Source organism: Phaseolus vulgaris, chromosome 3 (genome assembly GCF_000499845.2).
Source record: "Phaseolus vulgaris cultivar G19833 chromosome 3, P. vulgaris v2.0, whole genome shotgun sequence".
Classification (NCBI taxonomy): Eukaryota; Viridiplantae; Streptophyta; class Magnoliopsida; order Fabales; family Fabaceae; genus Phaseolus; species Phaseolus vulgaris.
Genome location: NC_023757.2, coordinates 49,946,253 through 49,961,011, shown reverse-complemented (window position 1 = coordinate 49,961,011; position 14,759 = coordinate 49,946,253). Strand labels below are relative to the sequence as shown.

Sequence of the window (14,759 nt, the reverse complement as noted above, 5' to 3'; positions counted from 1 at the left end):
GCTGTGATGTTATTTGGTTGTTGAGTTGAGGGTACAGAGACAAGGGGCTAAGATCCAAAAACTGGTCCATGATGATCGATCCTTGGAAAACAAACTCGTACATTCTTCACTACACCACTTAGTACTTTTCAAATTATTTTCTTTTCTTAGTTACATTTATTAAAAATATTATACAAATTATAATAGTTGTTCCACTACACTCAACACGTTTCATATCGCTTAAAAATTCATGTCAAATGAATGAACTTTAAAGCGGACAATACCTGAGATAATTAACCTAGTAATATTATCTTAATAGACTTGAAATCAGAATATTAATACCGTCCGTGAAAATCAAACCCAAATATTACTATAAATAATATATATATATATATATATTACTGTGATATTTTTTAAATAAATATTCACTATTTAATATATAAATATCATATTATATAGTATATAGTGACGTTTAAAGTGTTGGAATTGTTTTACCCTATTAGAAAATTACAATATTTATAGTTGATATAAATTACATGTTTAAAATCATCATTTTATACAAGATATTATATAATGCATGCTAGGACGGACGGTTTGTAATAAACTCTCATATTATATTTTGTGGCGGTCATATCTATGAACATACACAAAATCGCTACACACATATATTTTAACGAATATAAACATCATTTTATAAAAAAATAACAATCACCACATACACATTTATTTGTAATGTATAGATAAAAGTAACTCAAATGCATATTATATTTTTTTAAATTTAAGTATAAATTTAACAATTTTAGTAAATTCATATCTTTTTATTTTTAGTAAATTCATAAACTTAAATTTATTTATATTTTATTTATTTTTTAAAATTATATTTATTCTACTGTTGTTTTTATATTTATAACTCTTTTGCATGTGTGATCTTTATACTTATAATTTCCATCTTATTTAATTTAATTCCATACCTATATTACTGAAGCACCCAGAAATAGATTTTCATTCCATGTCTTAATGGCTTATAGCAGTTTTAGAATTAATAGCTATTGCACTTAGGTATTGTTAATGGTTCCACACTACTCTGGTTTCACCATAAATTCATGTCCCTAACATATCTCATATTATTAGGCTAAAATACTCCTTATGCACATTTCATAGCCCTTTTCAACTTTAATTCACATTTTATTTGTAGCCTTTATAATATTATCCTTCTCAAACACTAAATAAGGATGATCATATAAGAAAATTTATCATTTGAATAGTATATAGATAATAATGATAATAAAGATATTATGGTTTTTAAATTATTTTTGTAAATACTAAATTTAACTAAATATATTACACTATACTAGTAATGTGTTTCAGTTATAATAAAAATCAACATTAATAAAGAGAATTTTTGTCTGTATAATTTATTAAAAAACTATTTTATTTTAAAATAAATAATTTAAGAACTTTTGTTTAATGTTGCAAAATTTTACAATTGTTATAACCTTGCCTTTGTTAAAAAATTGTTATTAAAATTTTTTAGTAATAATTTTAGAGCTTTACAAAATATTTAAATTAGTAATATTTTTGCAATGCTGTCTTTATTAAAATAAAAAAATTTAGAAACATTTTTAGAATGTTGTGTTTTTTATTAAAAGAAGCTTACTACAAAATTTTCAAATTAAATTTTATAATTTATTTTTTATTAAACAAATGTTACTAAAAAAATTTAACAATATTTTTAAAATGTTATTTTCTATTAAAATTAAAATTACTTGGAATTATTCAATTTTTCACATTAAAAACAAAATATGAAATTTTAAAGTGAAACCAAACATTGTTGAGTCTGATGGGTATTGCATTGCATAATTGTTTTTCACATTATTCTTCCATTTATTTATGTTTATATTCAAGATAACAAACTTTCTTGTTTTTCTTCCATTTATTTATGTATATATTTAAGATAACAAGCTTTATTGTTCTTACAAATTTATTTGAGATCGAATATTATTTATATAATTTATCTTGTTTTTCCTTTTAGTTCGACTATCCTTCTATTATTTTTTAGGCGGGAGAAGTACCTGTAAAGACGTTTAAGTCAGTTGAGATCAATATCAATAGTATAGTTCAAGATTCAAAATAACATTCTCTTTCACCATGAGGGTTCCTCCCTTATTTATACTACTCTGATGGGTTTTGTCGTGCCAAGATGGCCCAAACAGGCCCAATAGACGTTGATATCGTTTTATTATCTCTTTAATTGAGATTAATGTCCTTATCTAAGTATGGTGTGGGTGCTGGCTTTTGTCGAAAGGCTGCTAGAATGTCTAATGTAACATTTCTCTTATAAAATTATGTTAGTTGTCATTTCAAAATCTAATTTTTTTGGAAGCCAAAAGATGGGTTGAGTGAATAAATTAGAGACTATTTTAGAGACTAAAAAAATTGGTTTCTAAATTAGTTTTTATTATTGATAAATAGTTTCTAAATTGGTATCTAATTAGTTACCAAAGTTTTTTGTTACCAAATTTAGAATCTAAATAATTGGTAGTTAAAACCTTGGTAGCTAATTAGATATCAATTTAGAAACTATTTATCAATAATAGAAACTAATTTAGAAACCAATAATTTTTTTAGTCTCTAAAATGGTTTATAATTTAATTATTATAGCAACTAATTATTTTTATCTCTAAAATTGATTTTTATTTAGTGATTTTATAAATTGGTATCTAATTAGCTATAAAGTTTTTTTTCTATCAAATTTAAAATCTAAATAATTAAATAATTGAGTTAAAATTTTATATATAAATGTAGATGTTTAATATGAGAGTATTGAAAGGGTTTGGAAGTGGATGGATTGTTTATTGAAATAAGCAAAAGATTTTGATTTTTGAGTTTAAGCATAAATAAAGAGCATTAAATGGGTCCCACTCAGGTGCGATATGAATCGTTTAGGAAGAGAATAATGGGAGAGGTGCTGTCAAGGCCACACAACACCGCACAGAGACAGAGTGGCTTTCAATTTGTGGCTGAGAAGTAATCTCTCAGACCAACAAAATTGACAAACACACATTTATTGTGTCACTGCTTCTGAATTTTTAACAATAAATAAACAAACATATGCATCTCTCTCTCTTGGATCATGCAAAACAACACACCTTCAACTTCAATTATGCGAACGCTTTGTGATGCTTGTGAGAGCGCCGCCGCTATCGTTTTCTGCGCCGCCGATGAGGCCGCCCTATGCCGTGCCTGTGATAAGAAGGTGCAATTCTCCACCCTTTTCTTTCTTACTCGATCAACTATCCATTCATGTTGCTCCCTCAATGTCTCTTATATACTATCTTCTTTTCTCAACCTTTCATGCTTCTTTTACATTCATTTTATCAATTTTGTTCCATTTAGTGGAAGTTTTCGTCTTTTTTTCACCCACAAAGCTTTAACCAAGACTTAACAATGTTGAAATTATTGAACCAAATGCTGTGTGACATCCCTTAATCAAGTCTAGTGTTTGATCCTCCCTTTAGTATGGAAAAGGGTCAACTATACTTCTGGATTATACATGACCTTGTCTTTTCAAGGTAAAGAGGTTATTTCTGGATTTGAATCTATGACGAATCGGTTACCAAGGCGCAACTTTAGTGCTGTGTCAAGGCATACCACTTGGTTATGCCAAAAAGTGTTGGAATCATTGGCTGAACTTCGAGAAAGCAGAAAGTTCCTTACTAAAAGTAAGTACCTATGGGCTGTTATGCCTAAATGGTACTTCAAATTGAAGGACTTGAATTTAACTCACCTATTTTGATGTTGCTTCATAATAGGTAAATGCTTTTTTTTATCAAATTATCTTTCTTTGGACTTGGGTAGTTCTGAAATCCAAGTTGGTTTAATTCGTGTCTTGGCTTTTCCTGGTCAAAATCTTTCGAAGGTTTACTTAATGTCTTGGCTTTTCCTTTCCTGGTCAAAATCTTTCAAACAGTGGCTCACAGTTTAAACTATGTTGGGGTGGCAGGTTCACATGTGTAATAAGCTAGCAAGCCGGCATGCAAGGGTTGGTCTAGCAAGTCCAAGTGATGTGCCGCGCTGCGACATTTGTGAGAATGCACCTGGTAGATACTCTTCTTTCACTATCCTCATTCTGATTCTCATATTCTTTTTCCTCATTTGCTGTTTTTTCCTTTGAATCTGGATGCAGCTTTCTTCTATTGTGAGACAGATGGAAGTTCCCTCTGCTTGCAGTGTGATATGATAGTTCATGTTGGAGGTAAAAGGACACACGAAAGATATCTTCTTTTTAGGCAGAGAGTTGAGGTATGTATTTCTCTCCTTGCAAACATGAATTGGCCATGGTTTAGGAGGGTCTTAGTGATGCCTTTTGTTTTAAGAAAAAAAATTAATGTCTGCTTGCAACATAGTTTCCAGGAGATAAACCTGGTAAGTCAGAAAACCCAGCTTCACAGCCTCTGGATCCAGGTGAGACTAAAAGAGGACAAAATGCACTGCCCAAAATAAAAATGGGAGAGAAACAGCAAAATTACAGGATGCCTCTGATTCTGACGCCAGAACCCAATGCTGATGAGCATGCCATGATGGGAACCAAAATGATTGATTTGAACATGAAGCCTCAGAGAATACATGAGCCAGCATCAAATAATCAGGTTAGGATGCAAGAAAAGTAATTTTTGCCTTACTAGTTAGAAAGTATGTTCTGCTATGGGTATGTTGCACATAAATGTAATCATTTCAGGTACTTGCATATATTGCAAGCACATCTCCTCTTTAAAGTCTTACTAGGATAATGAATTTATGAAGTTTTGACTCAAATAGCAGAATTTCATCTTACTACACTTGAACCTGGATCATTGCCTTGAAATTGTTGTTGCATTCATCTCTAGTGTTATGTTGTCTTCAATTAGTTATCGTGTTAAACGATTAACTAAACGTCATTTAAAGCATGGCTGTCATGGCATCATTCAACCTCGGGTACCTAGTTGTTTAGTGAATAAGCAGTTTAGCAACCTCCAAGGACTATTAGTATGTTTTCCTAATTGTGGGATGGAAAATCCTTCAGATATATATTGACGTAAAGAAAAGTTACACTGGTAAAAAGGAATTTTACATACTTTTAGGAATTGCTTCTTCCTTCTGAAGTAGGGACCAGTAAATCCTGGCAAAACATTAGAAATTGATTTCTCTATATGGTAAGAACCTGTTGTAACGCTGGGTCAATGTTCCGCCTAACAACACTGAAATTTCTGCTCGTCTGTTGCTTAACCATTGTTTGGTTAGAGAGTTGAAGTAAAGAATGATATAGAGAACAATTAAAAGACCCTTTTATGACTCCCATTCTATATCCCTCCTCTTTTCATCTAGAGTGCAGTCAACCGGTGACTAAGAAAGTAAAGTAGAACCATGTAACTTTTGTACTACTACACATATCCATGTTACAGTATGCATAACATGTAGTGGCATACACATTTCTCAGGAATGTTTGTCTATCTTGGCAGCAATAAATGCAGTTGCAACAGGATCATACACCAGATATCTTTAAAGTGGAAAGGCTTTATATATTTCTCATGCATTGCCATACTACTGTGTTCACAATCCTATTCTCTCAAATGTGTTGGATCATCAAGTCATTTGAGGAGTATGGTGGAGACCAATTTCCTATTTTAACACATATGTTACTGCTTAGCATTGTTAACTGTAAATCTTTAATCCCCATGCAATGGATTGTGTGGTAACTTTTAAGGTTCGAAGGATTTTTGTGCCATTGAAAAAGCCAACACGTTGGAATAACGGCAATTAATCTTTTTATTTATTCATATTATTGAAATTATTTTATGACAATGAATTAGAGGTTTAATATCTTTTATATTTCTTATAAAGTTCAAAGTGGTTTTGTCAGTTGTAAGATTCAATATCATGATAATTGTAGTCTTTTAAATCCATTGATTTTGTTCTCAAAAGGCTGGAAGTTGTGTTTTAATGGTGGCTAACAGAAACATATATCCAATGGAGTATACATAGAACAATCACGAGAGACTATGTGAGACGAGAATACATTCTTTCTACAATATTTTTTTCTGTCTTTCTTTTGGAACTTTTTTGGGATTGTTTTCTTTTAGAATTTTCTGGGGATTGTTTGTGAAGTTTCAACATGTTTGATCTTGAGTGCATAGGTTGAAACACGCAGTGTATAAACCTTGATGAGCAAACTGAATAAAGGGTTGCACCACAGATCACTTGAATTGAATTTGCTTACAGGGAAGTCTTATTTATCACGATACAACACAGTGTTTCTCTTATATTTCCAACAAACACGGGGTAGGGAAGGGTAGATATAGAGAGTATAATAACTCAAACTTTAGCCAAACCACCTATGGTGGTAGGTTGTCGCATCTGAAATCTTTTATTTTTTCCTAGTTCTTTGATTGATTGATTAAGACATTTTGTTTCAAGGTTGGAAGTAGAAGTAGCCTTGATTTCTAGCTTTACTTGTTTATCTTCAAAAGACTCAGTTGGCTTATTACACATGTGGAAATATTGAATTATTGAGCACTTGTCTATCTCTGAAAGGCACCATCATTTACTACTATAATGATGACCTTCACTGTTGCAACTACTTATTTATGTGTCTCTCAGCCATTCGGGGAACCGAAACATATTCAGTATCTAATTGTCTCTTCCATTTTTTTCTTTTCATTCATTTACTTTCATGACCCTTATCTCTTTGCTTTGGAGCACATCTTTCTTGAAACTCAAGAAAGGGACATCCTAACAAAAGATGGTGCAAATTTTCTCTCCTTTTATTGTATTGGTCCAAAACACCAACTACAACAACGACAACACATGGAACTTGGTTGGCATTACTCTGTTTTAGTCTGTGGTCCCTCCACTTTAAATCAATGCTCAGCAGGGATACTACCCTATGGTTAATATGCTTCGAAAGGTATATATAATTGAATGACAGAGAAACTAGTGTGTAAGCAGCATTTTTTTTCTCTGCTTTCTTAATGGGGTCTAAAAAGTCAGAATAATTATGTAAAAGAGAGCTAGTCTAAGATAAAACGTGCAAAAAAGTCCACATAGTTTGGTTCAGATACTAATAAAGTTTGAATCAATTACTTCATTCCATCATTCCAAAAAAAATATTTTAAACATACTTCAATTTTTGAAATATATTTTGATTCAATGTTAAATAATTTGTAGTTGCACCATCTATTTAAAAATAGTTGGACATTAAAGAATGATTTTTTAAAATACTATTTGTAATGATAAAATATTTATATTAAGATTTTTAGAGTAATATTTTAATGTTACATATTTGTTACTAACCTCTATATATAAGTATAGGTCCATTAACATATTTAAAGAAAATTTTCTAATGCGTAAAGCGTTATTATTATATATACTCTTTTTTAAATGTATAATTAAGTCGACCTAAATTCTAAAATGCCTTATTTCAACCTTTATAGTCAACCAGTTTTTTAACTTTTAGTTTAATCATTTTTCTTTTGAATTTTTTAAACTATCTGATATCTCAATTGAATAATTGATATGAAATTGTTATTTAGGAAATAACAATGTGTAGTTCTATTTTATTTTCAGTCCTATCTACTCATACTTTTCTATTATTTACTTTGCAAAATTTGTTAATTTATATTTCTTATTATTTTTATTATTATATTTTTACACTTTATAGAATTGCAATGGAAAATGTAAAATATAATATATGAATTTGGTTTTAAAAATATGAAAAAAAGGATAAATGTTCAAAAAATTAACTCAGTCTCAATGTGGTGTTCTTGATAAAATTGTTACTCGGCATGAAAAGAATTTAGCAATGAGTTTAGTTGATGAATAAGTTAGCGAACAATCTGTTACAGATGATATTGACAATACTAATTGGCTCAATTCTAATAGAAAAAACATAAAGTTTAAACAAATATAATTTATTAGAAGATTATTAAGCCACATAACCTATAAATTGAAATTCTTGAAACTATTTATGATTCAAGGCATGGAAAAATAGAAAAACTTTAGTAGAGGTTTAATGATAGTAAGATTCTAGTTAAATATGACAATTTTCAGTTTCTGAAAGATAAAAAGCAATATACTTTTATTTTATTCATATTTTTATGCAATGATATTGTCAAATGAAGAAATATATGATAAGAAAATAACAAATATTTTAGAGATTTAGATAATAAGTATTGTTTTATCTTGAGCTATTTTGCCCAAAGAATGTTGTTCAACTAGTAAATTATGGGACTAGAGATTAGAAAAATCTTGGTTACAAGTTCAACAATCATGAACACAAATGCATTGAAGTAGTAGAAATAATGAGGGGGAAAAAGACCATCGCATATAATTTGGAAGAAAATATTAATAAAGAAAAGCAACATAATAAAAAATAAAGACTCTTATGTTAAGGTCACATTTAACTTTTAAAAAATGAATTGGAATGAAATAGTCTCTTTAACAATTGTGTATTATTTTGTTTGATTCATATGCCTAATAAATTTGTTTGATCCACATAACTCCAAACATGTGACTTGGCCTACACATTCATATGCCATATTATAGCAATAGCATAACAATAAAAACTGAAAACCTTTCGGGAGAGAAGGAAAAAACCATACCTTAAGAGATGAAAACCTAATTGACATTGTGTGTGAGATGTCTCGTAGTTGTCATGTTCCAAGCTTGAAGGAGGAGAAACCCTAAAGTAAGGTGAGATGAGTTTTGTTCATGGGTGTTACATGTTCATGTGTGAATTTTAAAGAGTAAGTTTTCATCGTCATAGTTGTCACATGCAAACTTGAAGGAGGAGGTGAGATGAGCTTGAAGGAAGAGGAAACCTAAGGTGAGTGAGAAGATATGTCTCATTTGATAATGGAGTCATTAATATATATAAATTTATTGACACACAAATTTAAAATTTGGCATTTTCTTGCAATAGAAAAATGAAGGGATACAATTTCTCACCCCTAATTCCAAGTAGGTTTACCAGTACAAATTAAGTGTTCAAGACCTAAAACTTGACTTAGTACTTAAAATGTTAAGTCGGTGTAAGGATATTTAAAGTGTGAAGTTGAGCTAAAAATAGTTGGAGCTAAAGAAAATATTTGAGGTCAAGTCATTATAGGGACAAGGTTAAATTTGAGATGCTCAAAGTATAAGAATGAATAAAATATTGGGTAAGATTAGAGGTGTCAAACAATCTGGCCTAACCTGGTGTAATGAATTGCCTAATAAATTTATATTAGCTCAACCCATATTATAAATACAATATAATTTTTTTTGGCTCAAATCGACCCTATATCAGATCAAGTGACTATTTTGGTTTGCTTTAAAAGTAATAAAATAATTTTAAATAAAAAAATAAAAAATATATGTATTTTAAAAATTTAAGTTATATTAATGAAATTAATTATAAATTTTATATATATACTGATGTGATATATAAATTATAATACATGTCTTTTAATAATTTTTTTTAACTTTTATTATAATATGTTTTACTTTTTTACATATAATTATTATTTTTAAGAATGAGTGGTTTATAAGTGTAGGGTTCGACTTGATTGAACTAGATTATTCACTAGAGACTTCGTCATATAAAGACTTCAAGCTTAGTTTATGTTCTCGTCGGTTGACTTCGAACGGATTGAATGGGTAAGTTACTCTTCTGCTTTGTCTCCAATTGTTGCTTCAAGGTGCCGCTTCGCTAGGATAAAGGGGTTCTACCTGTTGATCACACTCCGACGATCAAGTCAGTGAGAACATTCAAATATCAAATTAGTTTCAGTCTTAATTATTCAGAAACAACGTACCTTTACCGGGGATCTCAAGCCCTTTTTTATAGATATCCCCTCTACAACTTCTACCAATGAAAGTATAACCTCAACAAAAAGCATATAACCATAACAGAAAAATCACTTGTTCACGTGCACCTCTAATCTTCAAGTGTTAACAACAAGAAAATATTCTATTTACATGTACACTATTATTCTCGGGTGCTAACAACATTATTCTCAACAATTTTTTATTTGTATTTAACTAACATATGTATTACAACTAGAATAAAATACCTATTTTATCTTTAATTATTTTTCCTGAGCTGACTACCAATATCCGAATCAAACTCATGATCCACCCTTTGGCCCATACTTGTCCAAAACCCGAGCTGACCACACCCAAGTGCTTGGACCGAGATCCCAAATACTCCTGTCGAGTACAGTTTATAGTATTGCAACTATATTTTCCTTTGACACCTACCTTAATACCTTATCGTCAAGGTTAAAAATAATAGCATTGTAAGTTATTTTCAACAAAATTCTCTTATCCTTCCCAGCATCCCAAAATCTATCTTGGATTCACTTTCGAAAGGCCTTGTTGAAAAAAAGTGCACACATTGTAAATCACCATAATCTAAAATCATTGACTTTAGTAAACTTCTCAACTTCGTACTTTGTATAAGACATAATTGAATCAAAGAACCTTATTCATCATATAATTTTGTTATGTATTTTGGAAAAGTTCACCAAACTCAAGAACACCACAATCAACAAACATGACAATAATATTAAAAACATTAAAAACATTGACAAGAAATAAAAAAGAAAGAATAAAAATACACAAGTTAGACCGGTTCATCAAGATTATTAATGAACTTACTTTAATATGCATCCACAAACAATTCACTATAAAACAAGTTCTTCTTCCTCAAAGTCACATAAAAAACTTCAGATATTATAACTCAAACATTTCTATCTCAAATGAATGCTCTCTCACAATGTTAGTGCATTCACACAATGTCCTATATGTATAAAAAAAATTATAACTAATTTTGTGAATCATGTCATTAGTCACTTCTATATAATATAAACATGTTTTTCACATTAATACAATGAGCTAAAACGTAGACAACAACCTATAAGTCTGTATACGTTTCTAGTTGGTAGCAGAGAGAATCAACGAGAGACAATGCATCCTATGTTCTATACAAGATTAATAAGTAGAATATTAACAACCTTTACAAAACTTATTTACTAATCTAATATCAATGGTCTTCAATATGATTATTGCATGACTAGTCAAAATGATTGTAGAACCATTGTGTAATGTTGGTTTGCAAGTAGCCACAATTTGTATGGTGCATGTGGAAGGAAAGAAATAAATGCGTGGTAGAGGGGAAGGGTTTTGTGATGAGAGCAATACAAATAAAATTCCATGGTTAAAAATAGTATAAGATCGCACATACATATAAAATTCCATGATTGAGAATAGTATAAGATCGCACATAAAATGAAGAATCGTGATACTTTGACACCCACCAAACAAAAACACATATTTTTTTTAACAACTTAAAATAATAATATTTTAATCATATTTATTTTACTTTTTAACTTAATTTTTTTAATATATATATTAAAATGAGTTGTAAAGTTTATATATTATTTTCTAGGAATGTAAAAGTATTATCTTTCTATAATGAATTGTCCTATGTTTATTCATGGTTTTATTGTCCAAGTCTCTATATATTTAAAGTATATAACAGGATGAAAGGGACAACTTGAAAATACACTAAGTTGATAGAAAAAAAAATTTCCACGATGAATAGATATAATTTAGCTATATGTATGTATTGTTTTTGTTAACAAATTTTTTTTCTTATTCTTGTATTTTTTTTAATAATATTTTTTTCATGTGATAACAAATTATTGTTGTTATTTGAGGTGTCAGTTTAACTTAAATGTCAAGTTGTATAATAATATCTAACATAAATTCATATATATAAAAGCCAAAACAAACTTGGTATAGTATCAAATACGAGAGCATGCATATTCCCTTAAATTAGGATATCTTGTTGTGTGCACGAATATGGTTTGCTTGTGAAATTTTTTATTGCTTTCTTTAAATGGTGGTCACTCTAACAACGATCAAACTGTTTATATTGAACTATTGTAAGTAAATTTTGTATTTCTCTAATTTGCATGTGTTTTCCGTTCAGTATTACAGTTAAGAGATGTTCCTCTTCTTTTGGCCCTCTCACATTGCATGGGGAAACAGAAGCCTCTATCATTTTTTCCCACAAGAAGAACCAGAGATGCTTTTAGTTAAGAGTTTGAGAAGTTCAAATGAGAAAGAAAAAAAAAACCAATACGTTTTAGGACAATTTAGGATGTAAATAGATGAGACAATTTACTATGTCTTTTTATAATTGTAAAATGTTATTATGTTAAGTTAGATACTGTATTATGAAATCATATATGATATTAGCCAAAAACACATCAATAAACATGTTTTAAATCCTATTAAAAATACATGTCTATTAGCTTAATTAAGATATCAGGTTTTATAGTAATGTTTAATTAATTTTTAAAAAAAAAATAGGTCACATTCCTGTGTATATAATTTTTATTATGTCATGTGTATGTCCATTACTATTATTATTTATTTTATGTAAATTTATTTATTATAAAAAAATAATTAAATATATTATTTATTGTACATTATAATAAAGTTATGTTGTAAATAAAAAAGGTTTGATGAAAAAATCATTTTTGAAAAATCTCAAAAATTTTCCAAAATTCTCAAATTTTTTCCGATAATTCTCGAAATTTTTCCGAAATTTTTTCATGGTTCAAAAAAAGAAAAAAAGAAGAAGGTTTGATTGTATAAAATTAAATATTAAATATTCTAAATACTTAGAACTTAACTGTATATAATGTGAACAATTATTCTTGTAATCTATATATGTAGTAGTCACTTCCTATTAATTTTTTTTCTCCACTATGTTTTAATTTCTTTTTTATTTTTAGTATCTTGATATCACTGTGAATTTTGCATTATGACTCTACAATATTATTAAGAATAAAAAAATAAAACAATATGTACATTAAATAGGGAGTTTCTATCATATATTATTATAAATTATAATTAAAAAGTTATAAAAAAATTAAAATATATTCTAATTTTGTCCTTTTGAATTATTTCATATTTAAGATATTAAAAGATAAAAACCGGATGAAAGGGTTAAAAGAAAGTTACGTGTATTTTACATAGAAAAAATATTATTTATACTTATATATAGAGAGGATTTCTGTTTTTTTAGTATACACAATTTTTTTTTCAGATTCTACCTTATTTAATATATCTTAGGATATCAGTACAATTCAATTATTACGACTTTGATTTTTTTTTTTAATTATGTCATGTATTTTTCACTTGAAATTAACATGATTACATCATCAATAATAATAAAAATAAATATTAATTTATGTTTATAGATTCAATTTTTATGTTGTTGTAGGGTTTAATTTTTTATTTTCTTCATTCTTAAAAAAATAATTTTAAACTAAAAATTTTAAATTTATTATTATTTTTTATTTTTATTTTATAAAAACTCATTTCTTTATTCATTAATTATATTTCTAACTATTTTAAACATTAAAAATATTTACTTTTTAATGTATTCAAAATTAAAATTATAAAAAAAAAATAATTTATTTATTTATTTTTGAAATGGTACTAGATAGGGAAATAAAAAATAAAAGGATGCTAGATAGGGAAATAAAAACAAAAAGGTGCTAGTTAGGGAAATAAAAGTGTAAATGGTACTAAATAGGAAATTTACCTCATGTTATGAGATTATTTTTGAATTTATTTTTATTAAATAAATTTATCTAACACAAATATTTTAATAAAATGAAATAATAATAATAATTAATAATAAAATAAAATTTGAATAAAAAAATATATACTTATTTATAATAAACAAATTATATAATAATAATAATTATAAATATAATAATACTATTTACATTTAATACAAAAGGATTTTCTAATTACAATTTTTAAATTTATGAATATTTAAATTTTTTATTTCCATATAACAATTGACAATTTTTTACATATTCAAAATTTTGCATGTAAATTATTTTTTCGTCAAGTAACTCGTATTTTTTTTTTCCAGAAATTAATTCTCGAATTGTATTATATTATACTACTAATATTTTTAATTAATCTAAATTTACACAAAAATATATAATATTTGATTATTTTATTTTTTATAAAGACAATGGTAAATTTGTAGTCTTACATTTTACATTTTTGAAAAAAATAAAAATACTTCCACAACATCACATCACTAACAAACTTCAATAAACTTTCTCACAAATCCACTCTAACATACTCAATCTAAACACACTAACTTTCTTCACACTTTTCTTTCAAATCCTCACACATCTATTCCCTCAAATCCTCACACCTCTACTAAGACCTTCGTCATATCCCTTGCATGTTCCTCATCCTTATTTACATAACCTTTTATTTTATCCTTCTCTTTCATAAGTTTTCGCCTCTTTACTGCAATACAAAATTGGTTTTCGTCTCTGGTTCTTTAGACCATCCAAATGATTGTAGTATGGAAATAATTGAAATAAGTCATTCTGTATGCAAAATGATTGTTAGTTTTTTTTCAAAGATTGATAGGTTTTTTTCAAAATTTATTGTTGTTTTTGTTGTAGATTGATGTCTACTGTAAATATTTTCAATGTGTTGGTGAAGTGAAATCTCAAATTGAACTATACAAAATTATTATTAGTATTTTTTCAAAGATTGATAGTTTTTTTCAAAATTCGTTGGTGCTTTGATTGCAGATTGATGACCAGTGTAACTACTTCCAATATGTTGATGAAGTGGAACCTCAAATTCAACCAATTTTACTTATAACATGACTTATTCTAATAATTTTCATATTATAAATATTTGGATAGTCT

At 27.9% G+C, this 14,759-nt stretch overlaps 1 protein-coding gene across 2 annotated transcripts; it reads left to right on the top strand.

Moving 5' to 3' along the window:
- The first annotated feature begins 2,936 nt into the window (after window positions 1-2,936).
- On the top strand, window positions 2,937-12,300 carry LOC137808443 (B-box zinc finger protein 18-like). Of its 2 annotated transcripts, none has more exons than XM_068609560.1 (5): window positions 2,937-3,235; window positions 3,983-4,079; window positions 4,166-4,281; window positions 4,386-4,628; window positions 5,478-5,921. In XM_068609560.1, the coding sequence occupies exons 1-5, from the start codon at window positions 3,113-3,115 to the stop codon at window positions 5,481-5,483; spliced, it is 585 nt and encodes a 194-aa protein (XP_068465661.1). In that variant the 5' UTR covers window positions 2,937-3,112; the 3' UTR covers window positions 5,484-5,921. The 2 variants fall into 2 exon arrangements, with proteins under 2 accessions (XP_068465661.1, XP_068465660.1); XM_068609559.1 differs by lacking the exon at window positions 5,478-5,921 and adding an exon at window positions 11,990-12,300 and having other exon boundaries at window positions 2,938-3,235.
- The last annotated feature ends 2,459 nt before the right edge of the window (window positions 12,301-14,759 follow it).

What these genes read in the sequence shown, in the direction of transcription:
- LOC137808443 (XM_068609559.1), top strand. Translation starts at nt 3,113, where the DNA reads ATGCAAAACAACACACCTTCAACTTCAATTATGCGAACGCTTTGTGAT. An exon ending in GCCGTGCCTGTGATAAGAAG is followed by an intron (nt 3,236 to 3,982) that starts GTGCAATTCTCC and finishes TTGGGGTGGCAG; the next exon opens with GTTCACATGTGTAATAAGCT. An exon ending in CATTTGTGAGAATGCACCTG is followed by an intron (nt 4,080 to 4,165) that starts GTAGATACTCTT and finishes ATCTGGATGCAG; the next exon opens with CTTTCTTCTATTGTGAGACA.